At 36.6% G+C, this 13,303-nt stretch overlaps 1 protein-coding gene across 1 annotated transcript in view; it reads right to left on the minus strand.

Annotated features, from left to right (window-relative positions):
* Window positions 1-2,482: 2,482 nt before the first annotated feature.
* Window positions 2,483-13,303, minus strand: part of mtnr1bb (melatonin receptor 1Bb) — a 50,847-nt gene continuing 40,026 nt past the window's right edge. The window contains exons 2-4 of the mRNA XM_085363804.1: window positions 4,591-4,709; window positions 4,135-4,479; window positions 2,483-2,905 (exon numbers count right to left, since the gene is read on the minus strand). Of these exons, the coding sequence (XP_085219930.1) occupies window positions 2,483-2,905; window positions 4,135-4,479; window positions 4,591-4,709 (887 nt within the window). The remainder of the gene's footprint in view (window positions 2,906-4,134; window positions 4,480-4,590; window positions 4,710-13,303) is intronic.

Below are 13,303 nucleotides of genomic sequence, written 5' to 3' on the forward strand. Positions count from 1 at the left end.
AGCCGACCTGATGCTTTTAGATGTTCCCAGGTATAAATTAAAGACAAAGGGAGAGAGGGCGTTTGCTGTGGCTGCACCCAGACTGTGGAACAGTTTACCTCCTCACGTCAGACTCTCCAAAAGCCTAGAAACTTTTAAAACCGCTCTTAAAACTCACCTCTTTTCATTGGCTTTTAGAAAGGTTTAATTTATTTGTTTTATATATTTTTATTTTATTTTTATCAGCGAGGTGTTATTACGAAATTGTGTTCTATTGTATTTTTATCTGTATTTACTGTACAGCACTTTGGTCAGCCTTGGTTGTTTTTAAATGTGCTCTATAAATAAACTTGACTTGACTTGACTTGACCATTCTTAGAATTTTTTAGTGATGCAATGTTCGTGTCAGTTACCTTAGAGGTTGTTTTAGATGCACTATAATGGGGTTAATGGGAAGAGATGATAAAAGTAATCCAATAATATAGTTATTATATGGGGTTGTTGAGTTTCAAATATACATAAAAAACACATTTTAATACATCTCTGATAACATCATAGCACAGGTAAAAACAACACTAACACTAATTTACAAAATATCCCTTTGAAATGTCTTCGGACTCCCTCGTAAGGTAGCTAATGAACTGCAAATGTTTTGGACAACAAAACATATCACAAGAAAAATGTTCAGTAGGCACCCTGAGATGGGAAAACGGATATGAACAGAACTTACTCGGACATCTACGATGTATAAAACACTGTTTACTGATAAGAGGCAATGAGTGTCATCCTCCTGTCAAATTTAATACAAGCAAGTGACCCGCTCCTTACATTTCACTAATGTACTCTCATTGCTTCTCTTTTTTTACTTTCCACAATGAAAGCATCGACGTGTATCCATGGTGAATTCAGCTTTTTTTTAAATAAAAAATTATCACGAACAGCATTAATAAACAAAGATACTAAATTACCTATTAAATGAAAAGCTAAAGCTTTGCATAAGTATTTCAGCATAAATAAACATATCACCACTACATCGTACTGCACAGCATATGATGTAGGAGGCAGAGGAACCTGAGCCCAGTCTAAACTGCTTGCTGCATTCGCAGGGCTTTAGCAGTGAAAGGAGAACAGCTTCATGAACTTGTTGTGTGTCTCAGTCTTTTTGTTATTATGCGGTCTAGAGAGCAGCAGTGCGGCAAATCAGAAATATACCATGACATCTTCTTGAAATATGGACCTGCTAAGGTTAGGAACTAGCTGAGTTAACTTAATACTGTTTTCAGATGCAACTTATGTTGGAGAACTTGGATTGGAGCGCACAGTGTGTTTTGAATTGCATAGGAAAGTGTCCACAGGGAACTGTCCATTTGCTGCACTTGGATATTTGATGAAACTGAATAAGTTATTGCATTGCACTTTTATTTCTGTAGATTCAGATGGATTTAATGCTGTGTGTACTGAGTTTCTACCTTAGCAAAAGTACAAAAGGTTCACTATAACATAATACCTGTAGTATCAAAACTGATTATGATGCAAAATGACCATTTCTGGTCACCTTATGTAATTTTTTTAAATAAGTTTTATTTCACATTTATAGAACTTATAGAAATTTCTCTAATTTACAAGTATATGTTTGGGTCTTTTCTTCGGTATTACAAGAAGCCTAGATAGCCATATCACACCAACTATAGCAGATATGAAGCATAGCTTATTTGTTGAGTGACTGATTGGTTGAGCAGCATCAGCAGACACACAGGTATCCTCCACAAGCTACATCATGTGCACTAAAATAAAACAGATATGTCAATTAGCACATATTACATGGTTTGATGCTAGTTTTTCTCTCAACTTGTTTTGTGCCATCCATCACCTGAATTAATTTGTCATGTTTATTACTAAGATTTTGTTTCCTGTTGTTCGCAGTGCAAGAAAGTCAAACCAGGCAGTATTAAGTATTATGCTACTGCAGCATTTAGGCTTAGCACTTTCACCATATAAAACTCTATCAAACTGATATTATACTGTATATTATCAACAGTGAGACATCATTTCCTCTTGTACTAATCTGACGTTCAGGTGAGGCGAGTTTTACGATTTGAGGCTTCTGAAGTTACTAAAGACAAGTGTGTGGTTACCATTGCCACCCAGTTTGGTGAATTATGTCTTAAAGTCTACAGCAGCAGACATTAAAGGATATCACATTTTAGTAATGTGTCATTCAGATTGTTAGAGTAATAACAACATGAAACTGCAATACATGGCTTAGCTGTCAGATATAATCTCTAAAGGGTTTGCTCCATTGACGCAAATCACAGTTATTAAAACCTATCACTGGTAAAAACTCTGAGTTTAAATGATAGAATTCTTCATATCTTGATAAACTACAAGAAAACAAAGCCATGTCTTTCAGTTTCATTCATTACTTAATACTCTTTAGCTGCACAACTACCTGGATGTAACACAAAACAGGAATTAGCATTTAATAGGCTCATGAATTCAGACTTCATTCTTTGTTTGTGCGATCTCTGACTGACTCGTTGTTATTGAGCGGCGGAGGCGGCGATTGCTTGCTCCTCATGCTCCTTCCGTCCGTGACGGCTCGTGAAGTCTCCGTCACGAAGAGCCGAGTCACCCAGACGGAGGTGACAATGCGTTTGTACTCATTCCTGAAATTTCGGTTCAGTAAGCCATAGATTATGGCGTTCAGACAGCTGTTGAAGTAGGCCATAAAGTAGCTGACTACAAAAAGCCACTCAGGGATACGAGGAGCCACGCGGGATGGATCAATCGCCACCGCCAAGCCAATCAGGTTAAGTGGAGCCCAGCAAATGGCAAACAACACAAATACCACAAACATGGTGATGAAATTCCGCAAGTCACTCGGTCTCAGGCGAGGGCTTTCTTCTGTCTTCACTTTACGACGCACCTGGACATGAAGAAAACATATTGGACATAATTGTAAATGATGTGAATGAAAAATTCTTTGCTGAGAATGCATTTTTATGAAGTGAGCTTTTTGAAGTGCAGACTTCCAGCTTTTATTCAAAGGGCTGTAACAAAAATATTGCATTAACAGATTAGTATTTACAGCCAATTTTATACAAGGTACCCCATTTTCAGAGGCTCAAAAGTAACTGGACAAACTAACATGATCTTAAAAGGAAGGATTATTTTTATTGCTCTATTGGGCTGAGATCAGGTGACCGACTTGGCCACTTAGAATATGCAATTTCTTTGCCAGACATCTCTATACCATACTGTGGTATGTTTCAGGTCATGAGCGCTTCCTTTCCTTCTCAATAGTATACATCTTATTATTATTCTGGCACAAGTTAACCTTTCTATGCAGATGTTTTGTGGCCGTCTAATCTAGCATTCTTGTTCTGGAGTGTAATAAGTAGTTTGCATTTTGCTGTAAACCCTCCGTATTTACATTTATGACAGTGTATTTTGATCACGGTTTGGAAGTGCTGCATCAAACTCTTTCTTGAGTCGGTTAGATATTATGAAGTTCTTCAATCATTCTATTTAAGTATGTGTCACATTGTTGATTTTTAACTGGTTTATTTATTTATTTTTATTTTTATTTATTTATTTATTTTTTTGGGGGGGGACTACAAAAATGGCTATGATTCATAAATAGTTGATGCAGTCCTTTTGTTAAACTATTTTGAATTCAAGCTGAAGGTCACATTTCAATCATATTTTGACTGTTTGATTTAAAGTCTAATGCAGTGGTTTACAGCAACAAAATTACAAAAATTTCGGCGCAGTATTTTTATTGACTGTACATTCACTAACCCACACAGAAACACAAATACGCACTAACCTTGTTTTTTGTAGCTTTAATTAAAAAAAAAAAAAAATTGCTCTAATCATTAATTGAAATTTAAATGTCAACCAAGGATTTTATGGACTGTGATGAGTCTTTCAGTACATGAAACTATTTATAATGTACACTCAGCAAGTAATGGGTCAATTATCCAGGGTTTAAACATAAAATCATCACATTTTTCTATTCTACTCTTGGTGTTTCTGTATTATTTACAGCTGGTATTGTATTTACTGGTTTTGTTGGTGGTATTGCTTTGTTCTAAAAGCTTTAATATAATTTTTGAGACTGTAAATATTAATGTAGAGAGCCTGGAAACTCACCTGAATAACAAGTACCCAAATGCGTAAATAACAAAAGGTAACCACAGCAATGGGAACCAGAAAGTGAACCACCACTACTGCCACTGTGTAGGAACTGCTGACATTCTGGGCGAAGGTGCAGGAGTAAACTCGCGGGTCATAACGCAGGGAACCAACGAAGAAATTCGGGACAATGGCCACTACGGTGAGCAGCCAAATTAAGGCAACAAACATCAAAGTGTTGCGATAGCTGTATAGCCGACTGTATGCGAATGAGTGGCAGATATAGCAGTATCTGTTCACCGCAATTCCAGTGATGTTGAAAATGGAACCGATGACACTGAGCCCCATAAGGAAACCACTGACCTGAACAGAAAGAAAGAGAGTGAAGTGTTTTTGTCAGACTGTGCTGGGAGTATGCTTATTGCTGCTGTAGTGGTGGTAAACTGAAACAAGCTGAAAGCTCTGTGGTCTTACCATGCATTGTGTGTTTCCCAGAGCCCATCCATCATGGAAAAGAGCGTAGAGAACCAGAGGGTAGGGGTAGAAGGCTACCACAAGGTCAGCAAATGCCAGACTCACCACAAACACATTACCTGTAGAGGAAGATATAAGGAGACGCTGTCATTTCTATGATATACATTTGCAGAAATGTGCTCTCCGATCATGTGTTGACTCGCATCACAAACACCATAACTGCTGCTCTCTTAGCACTAGCCTGACCCTCAAATGTGAGCATGATGAATTCAGCTGTCATCTTCTCTTTCTAAACGTTTGCCTGCAAATGCTCAGTCTTTAGTGTCAGTCACTGTACTGACAACTCTGCAGTACATCTAGAAAATGGAATAAAACCATTACCAAAACTATATATATCCTCATTTCCATTGTTGTCACTAGTCACTTAGGATGATCACCATGCAAAAGGACCCTTGTTGAAACTATTTTAATAATGGAGTTTTGTCTTGCACTGAACATTGTCCACCTTGACCAGTTACTGACTACTACATGGGATGCACTTTTCAGTGAACTAGGACCCTATCTCAGCAGGTCCAGCATGGTGTGCTTGTTGGCTGTGAAGACAGAGATTACAAACGGTTTCTACCCTCTGCCCACAGCTGATTGCCTCATCCCAGACAAAGTTTTATCACAAATGGCAGAGTCACTGTTTTGACAGAGTAGAAGGGCAGGAGTGTGGACACAGCTCTTGGGGCATCCAAGTCTTTTTTTGGCTTTTTTCTGGCTAGTCCCCTGCCCAATTCAAAGAATGGTACGGTCGCTATATCTCAATGATATAGCTACAGCCAGATTGGCGTCTCAGAATAGGTTGTGTGATTAATTCTAAGTCAAATATCTTTTGCTTGAAACAAAACATAAACAAACAAAAAGGAGAAAATGGAAACGATGAGAAAAATTGAAGAAGATTTGGAGGAGATTAAGGAGGAGGAGGTCTGGTGGAGATGAGCCCCCGGTGGAGGAGCAACAAACATTAGACCGTCAGGTAGTGGAGTTTTTTGCGAATAAAAAACTTCCCCTGCATAGCAACAACATCGCGGCGTGTTATACCCTCCCCAGAAAGAATGCCAGCGCACCTCCAGCAATAGTAGTAAAATTTGTGAATCGAAAACACAAAATTGAGCTACTGAGGCAGTCTAGACAACTGAAAGGGAGTGTGTGTTACTTTCGATTATAAAATGACACGAAAGGAGGAAGTGTGTGCGGACAGATATATAAGAATTAGAAATGATGATGCAATAAATGAGTTCAGGCAAGATCTTATGAAAGAAGATTGGAATGAGGTTTATGTAAATGACGTCAATGCTGCATACGAGACATTCTTAAATACTTATCTGGTTTTGTATGAAAATCACTGTCCACTGGTATTATATAAGCAGAAGAAAAAGAAAACTACTGGTAAACCATGGATAACAAAAGGATTAGAAAATGCATGTAAAAAGAAAAATAAACTGTATAGAGATTATATAAAACTTAGAACAAAGCCTGCTGAAATGAAATATAAAGTTTATAAAAAATAAGTTAGTATTAATGATCAGAAAGGCTAAGAAAGAGTATTATAATAAATTATTTTACAAAAACAAAAATAATGTTAAGGGTACGCGAAATATCTTAAAAACATATTGGGTAATAAATATACATCTTTAAATTTACCTTTAATAAGAAAAATAAGGTCATAAGTGATATGAATTAAGTGGTAAATTAATTTAATTCTTTTTTGTAAATATTTGGCCTAACCTGGCAAACGTAATTAGAAAACAGGATGATTCAGAATGGAGTGACGAATGGAAAGGAGATAGCAGAGTGGTACAGTCTATGTTTTTAGGGGAAATCACTGAAAAAGAAATCATAGCTATTGTAGCAAAATCTAAAAACAAGACATCGAGAGACTGTGATGGGTTAGACATGGTCATCGGAAAAAAGACTTTGGATTGTATAATCAAACCTCTCTGTTAAATTTTTAATCTCTCATTTTATACGGGTGTATTTCCTGACCGAATGAAAGTGGCAAAAGTTACTCCCCTTTATAAATCAGGAGACAGTCATAGTTTTAATAATTATAGACCAGTATCATTGCTATCACAGTTTTCTAAAGTGCTTGAAAAACTCTTTGCACAAAGATTTGATAGTTTCATTGAAAAACATCAACTGTTAAGCGAAAGTCAGTACGGATTTCGACGGAACAGATCAACAGCAATAGGATTAGTGAATACTATTGAAGACATTTCATCAGCAGCACATAATAATAAATATTCTATAGGGGTATTCATTGATTGAAAAAAAGCTTTTGACACTCTGCAACACTCCATGTTGATTTCTAAGTTAAGTACTTATGGTGTGAGAGGAATAGTATTGAACTGGTTAAGCAGTTATTTAGATAATAGGTTTCAGTATGTGCAGTGTTTAGGCAATTCATCTGATAGAATGAAAACAGAATGTGGGGTCCCTCAAGGTTCTGTTTTAGGACCAAAACTTTTTAATTTATATATAAATGACATTTGTGATGTGTCAAAAATGTTACATTTTGTTTTGTTTGCAGACGATACAAATTTTTATTGTTCCGGAGAAAACTTGAAAGAATTGGTTAAAATTATGGTTACTGAAATGAAAAAAATAAAAAAATGGTTTGATGTAAATAAGTTATCGCTGAAAGTTTATGATATTCGGAAACTGTGTAAAGGAGGAAAAGTATTAATTGAAAGAGTGACAGAATTCTGTTTTCTGGGTGTAATAGTGGATGACAAGTTAACATGGAAACCTCATATTGAACATAAAAAAAAAATTTGCTAAAAGTATTTATATCCTGGGTAATGTAAGATATATATTAGATTACAAGACAATGAGAATAATATATTTTTCATTGTTTCTACCCTATCTGAGTTATTGTGTTGAAGTATGGGGGAATACATACTTGACTAATATGAAACTATTATATTTATTACAGAAGAGAGCGCTTCGAATTATGCATAATGTTAAATATAGAGAACACACTAATAGTTTGTTTATAAAATCTAAATTATTAAAACTAGAAGATATAGTGAAATTACAGACATTAATTATTATGTTTAGTGCAAAAAATAAAACACTACCTCTTAAGTTACAAAGTTTATTTGTATTGTGTTCAGAAAATGGGGACGGCAGAAGGAAGTTTTATTTTAAGCATCGGTTTGCTCAAACCACACAAAGGCAAATGTGTCCAACAGTCATAGGCATAAGAAACTGGAATTCTCTCAATGATCATCTTAAGTGTTGTACAAATGTTTCTCAATTTAAAATCTGCTATAAGAATAAAATGATAAACCAGTATGAAGAAGTTGAAAATAATAGAATTTAATTGTAGAAAAAATGATCCTTTTAGTTTGATATTTAGTGGTATTGCTCATTGTTGAGTATATTGTTCTGTTGGTTTTGTTTTGTTATGTGCAGAATATTCTCAGAGTGTAATTTTGGTTGCCTACTTGTATTGTCACAGATAAGGGGCAGGTGTCAATAAGAATTTATTCTTCTTACTGCTCCTTTTCATGCATGGAAAGTGTTACTTTAATTGAAAGGAAGGTTGTGTATGGGAAATGAATTACTGCTGTACCATGTGTGAAGCAAAATAAATAAATGAAATGAAATGATGCACAAGAAAAAGACAATGCATTGATGTTACCCCAGCTGCTGATTTGAATTGTTTTCATCCATGTTTTTAGCTGGAAAGTTGTTGGGACATTCTTTGGCAGAAATATCTGCAAACAGATGTGAAACTGAATCTCAGCCCATGCGTGCAATCAGATCTAAATTAAATGTTAAAATAGTCTCTAAATCTGTAGTGGATTTGCTATTCAGAGCAGGGAATGTGTCAACACAGGCCCCTTTCAGTTGGAGGTCTTTTTACACGTAATTTTTTTGCTACGCTTTTAGAGTTGTGCCACGGTAGATTTGCAAACACCTGTGGCGATTTGCAAATGTGTGCTGAGATATTTTTTTTTCTCTTTTTTAAATCAGGGTTTTGTTTGCCCTGAGCTCAGACTCACAGGCTCCCGCTGTCAGACGGTGTACTGCTCTGCCTGCACATATCTAATCTAAAATGCAGTTCATTCCATACTATTCTCCATTTTGCGCTAAGCTTTAGGTATTGTTGATTATACTAAGTCTCCATGTTCATGTATGCATGTTAAGTTGGGATTAGTTCTCTCAACAGAATCCTCACTCCTGGATTCTTTAACAGCTCACTTAAAGTGCAGAGTTGTTTCATGCAAGCTCAACTTAATAACCATTTTCCATGAATAATCATCAGTTATACAAAAAGTGGGAACCAAAGACACTAGTAGGTGCATTACTTGGAGATGTTGTACTTATTTCAAAGACGTTTGCCCCCCAAAAAGAAACGAAAACAACACAAATGTCCAGATAAACATGGCAGAGCTTCACCAGGTCTTACTGTCTTTCACCTTCTACTTTTCATATTTTTGGCTCGCCCAGTATTTCATCTGCTGACACCTACAGAGGTGATTTGAAAGACAACTTTTGTGCTCATGAGGTGAAACAACTACTGATCATTCCCATTCCTTGTCAGTGGTGATGACAAAGGACAAAGGCCTCTTGCGTGGCAAATTCGCAGACATATCTCAAAGGGATTGTGGGAGCTTACTGTGTCTCATATAACTGTCAAACCATGTCAAAAGTACATGATGCACAGCACACCAGAAATGTATTTCTAGCTAAACCATGTACACATGGATTCTTTTGTGCGCTCCCATGTGGCTTCGGTGTGTGTCCATCAGCCCAGCGCTGTCACTGTGCACTTCAACTGACAAGGAGAAATAAGTTATTCAGCTTGGATGGACATCAATCATTTTGATATTCCAGTTATATCCCAACCAGCCCCGTGTGACCAGATTGTCACAGATGGCTTATAGACTTCAAATGTAAATGTCAATGATGAACACCACTTTTCTAAACATGCAGGGGATGTTTTCTTGCACAAAATGTCATCATCTTATAATTGAGATCACTTACCAGTGTTCCAGTCTGGGGTTGTTTTTATATTTGGACTTTAAATCGATTTTATATTACTTGAAAGATTAGCTGCAAATTAATATTAGTTTTAATTCAAGGAGTGCACAACAGAAACACAGATTGTTATACACTGGTTTTCACCAGGGAATTCCACAGTCACTGTAATCATTTCAGTCATTTAACACGATTAACACTTGTAACTGTTGTGTGTGCTGTGCGTATGTGACAGCATACATCAGTCACGAACCACAAATATAAGAAAAATGTCTATGGACAGCAAGATTTTTGTGGCAAATGCAGCATGACATCTTCAATTATGGACTGATAAGATTTTGTAATCTAATACTGTTCATTTCTTCTAGTGGATATAAATATAAATTGGATGTGCATATGTGTGACTCTTTTGTACAGTTCCCCAATGTTCTGACAAAGCACAAATTATCTGTGGATAGATTAATGTTCATTACTGACAGGTGTGTTTGTATAGGCGCGCATTTCCCACATTGCAGTGCCTAATTTAACTGTTAGAGTGATGCATAGAGCATGGATAAACATGCACACAGAGATTTACACTGATCAGGTCCAACATTAAAATCACTGACAGGTGAAATGAATACCATTTATCATTTCATTACTATGCAATATTCTGCCGGTAAACCTTTGGTCCTGCAATTGCTTTACTGTGATTGATTGTTGAAGTCCAACAGAAAAAGGCTCTCGTCAGTGGCCGTTATTGGCATGACAAAGCAAAAAGGAGATTTCAAGTTTCTTTCTGATGGAACTTCCTTTTTATGAGAAGCCATAGTGTCTAAAATCCCTGTAAACTAAGTTCTTTTTACTTTGGGTACATGCAAACATGACAGTTTTTCAACTTCAGAAAGGTCATGCATGCCTTATTTTATCTACTCTTTACTGTTGTAACAGTCTTTATTCAGCTGTCAGCCTGTCATTGATCGGTTCACTGCAGCTGGTCCAAAATATCGCAGCTCAGCTCTTAACTGGCACATGCAAGTGAGACAACACGTTCCTCCTCTCAGCTTCCATACAACTGGCTACCAGTCTGTTTTAGACCTGATTTTAAGATTTCAGTGTTTGTTTTTAAGATGCTGCATGGGTTGGCATCTTTTTGCATCTCTGATCTTTTTACTTTGCACACTCTCTGTAGATCACTGAGGTCTACAAAGCAAAAATTCGCAGTTGTCCCAATTTCAGATTAAACATAGGCATGATTGGGAAGTTTGCAGGAACTGCCGCTGAACTGTGGAATAAACTGCCTGCTCATGCCAGGACCCCCTAAACATTGGACCCTTTTAAAACCCATTTCATTTGGTTTTTAAACCAGAATGAGTTCTCATGCCTTTTTATTACCTCCACCCAGGAGGTTATGTATTTGGTAGCGTGTGATAGGGTGAAAGGTTTTGAATGAATTCTAATAAAACTTTGTAGTTGTGTAGAGTGGGGTCTTTTTAACAATCCATCTAAAATTTTGGCATACACCCAATAAGGCATTCAAGGTCAACTTAAAATAACATGTAGCATTTGACCTTTGACCTCACCTTCAAGGTTAACAGAGTGATCTGAAGGTGAAAGAACTAATAATGCTCTATAGAGCTATTTATTATGGCAATGGGTTTTTAGACTGACATGTTGGCATGGGATACGTTTTAAATTTACTTTACTTTAATTTTGTTGTCATTTTGTTATGTACATGACAGTAACAGGTTATAAATGCATAACAATATGAATATATTGTAAAGTGTTCCTGAATTAAATAGGAACTAAACAACGAAATGAATGCTACACATGCACTATATCCATATAAATTAAAAAAATTAAATTGTACCGAAAATTATGTCAAGTAATTAAAAGGTGCAAATAACAAAAGTCTGCAGTTTGCACCACAAACCTCTTGTTTATGCTGCTTTATTTGATTATTTATGCTTAAAAAAAATCTGTATTTTGTTTTATTGCATTCTTTTTGCTATACAATATTTCACCTACTGTTTATAATTGTCTTTATGAATCTTGAAACTTACTTTACAATTTGTGTTATTTCTACTCGGTCGTTGTTAATTTCCCTGCTACATATGTAACTGTCTGCCCCTCCTTCGTTAGCACCTGCTATCTGTCTGCTACAACTGTTCTCAGTCAGCCAGCATATATATAGCACACCTGTGGGATTGTCTTGAAAATCAAACCTTAGCAGTACTAGTGTTCCTTTGTGGTTTCCTTTGTGTTGCCATTTAATCTTCTCATGTAATAACTTTTGGAACTGTTTTATGAACTTTGACCCTGGTGTGCTCCTCACCTGTTTTGTTTGCCATGCTACCTGCACCTGCTCAACCACTGTTTTTGGAATAATGTTTTACATTTTAGACTATATCCAGGGCTCATGCGTCTTGTGTTTGGGTCCTCTCTCGTGTGAAACCATTTAAGATACTTAGGAATGGCCAAAGCCTGTGTTCATGAACTAATGGAACAAGTGAAATATATGTCTTATTAAGAATTACTAAAAATTCTTTATGCAACACTTGGAGTACCAAGTAAATGTAATAATTTTAATCACACTCATTATGACAACAGAATGTCAAACATTTAGTGGCCTATAAGTGTTTGAGGAAAAGTAATGAACCATCAAGTAATCAAGATTCAACCAAGTAGAAGTAGAAATAAAGCTGACTTTTTGCTAAATGTTTTTAAAGAAGTGTCTTTTCATATGGCTCGTCATTATTTCGAAGTTATCATCTTGTCCTCAAACATCAAACCAGCATTTTTGCAAGGTTTTTATTGCAGTCAGACATATAAATACATTTTATGATTAGTGTGGGAATTTCATTTTCAGTTTACTGTTGGACTGAATCACATCCAATACAGAAAATAGTTTTTATTTTGAATAGTGGTAGTTCAGCAACAATATGAATATGAACAATATGAATGCTTGAAATCGCAGTACGATTTCAAGCATTCATATTATTTTAATAAACGAGTTACATCATGGGACTGTTATGCTGAATGAAAAACATAATTATTTAAGTATGTTAACAACAGAAATGAATGTACTAGTTTGTTTCTTTTATACATACAGTAGCTAGCTCCTCTAAGACTAGATAAACAGCCACATGCTACGTGAGCACTGTGTTGGCATGGACATAGAAATTTGGATTTGGTTTTGTGAGAGAGCTGGCTGCTTCATTTCCTCTGTCATCAGATAGCAGCAACAAAGCAGCAAACAAGTGTCCCACATGTGTGAGCACACATGCTGAGAAGCCTGGGGGAATTTGTGAGAACCATCTGGTTGCTAAGCTATAGTGTCACGGCTGGCGGAGGGAGCCGTGTGGTGTGGAGGAAAAGGAGGACCCAAGATGCAGCAAACTGATGATACGAGTGATGTTTTATTTACAAAGGTGGTGGTGACAAAAACAGGCAACAAGGTATGAGTACTTTACAAACGGAAACCTAAACTGGGAGAAACTAAATAGCAAACCTGAGACCGTACAAAGGGGGTGCGGGGCAGAGGGACGCAGAGACAGGACACCATGGAACGCAGATGAATGCAGAGATACGCAGAAATACACGGATGAGTGCAGTGATACATGGATGAACGCAGACGAGCCGACGAGGAGCACAGGCAGACACCAACTATAAATACACACACCAGGTAATGAGGAAATGG

Source organism: Diplotaxodon limnothrissa, linkage group LG10 (assembly GCF_057381915.1).
Source record: "Diplotaxodon limnothrissa isolate DT_005_m linkage group LG10, D_limnothrissa_male_GT1.1, whole genome shotgun sequence".
Classification (NCBI taxonomy): Eukaryota; Metazoa; Chordata; class Actinopteri; order Cichliformes; family Cichlidae; genus Diplotaxodon; species Diplotaxodon limnothrissa.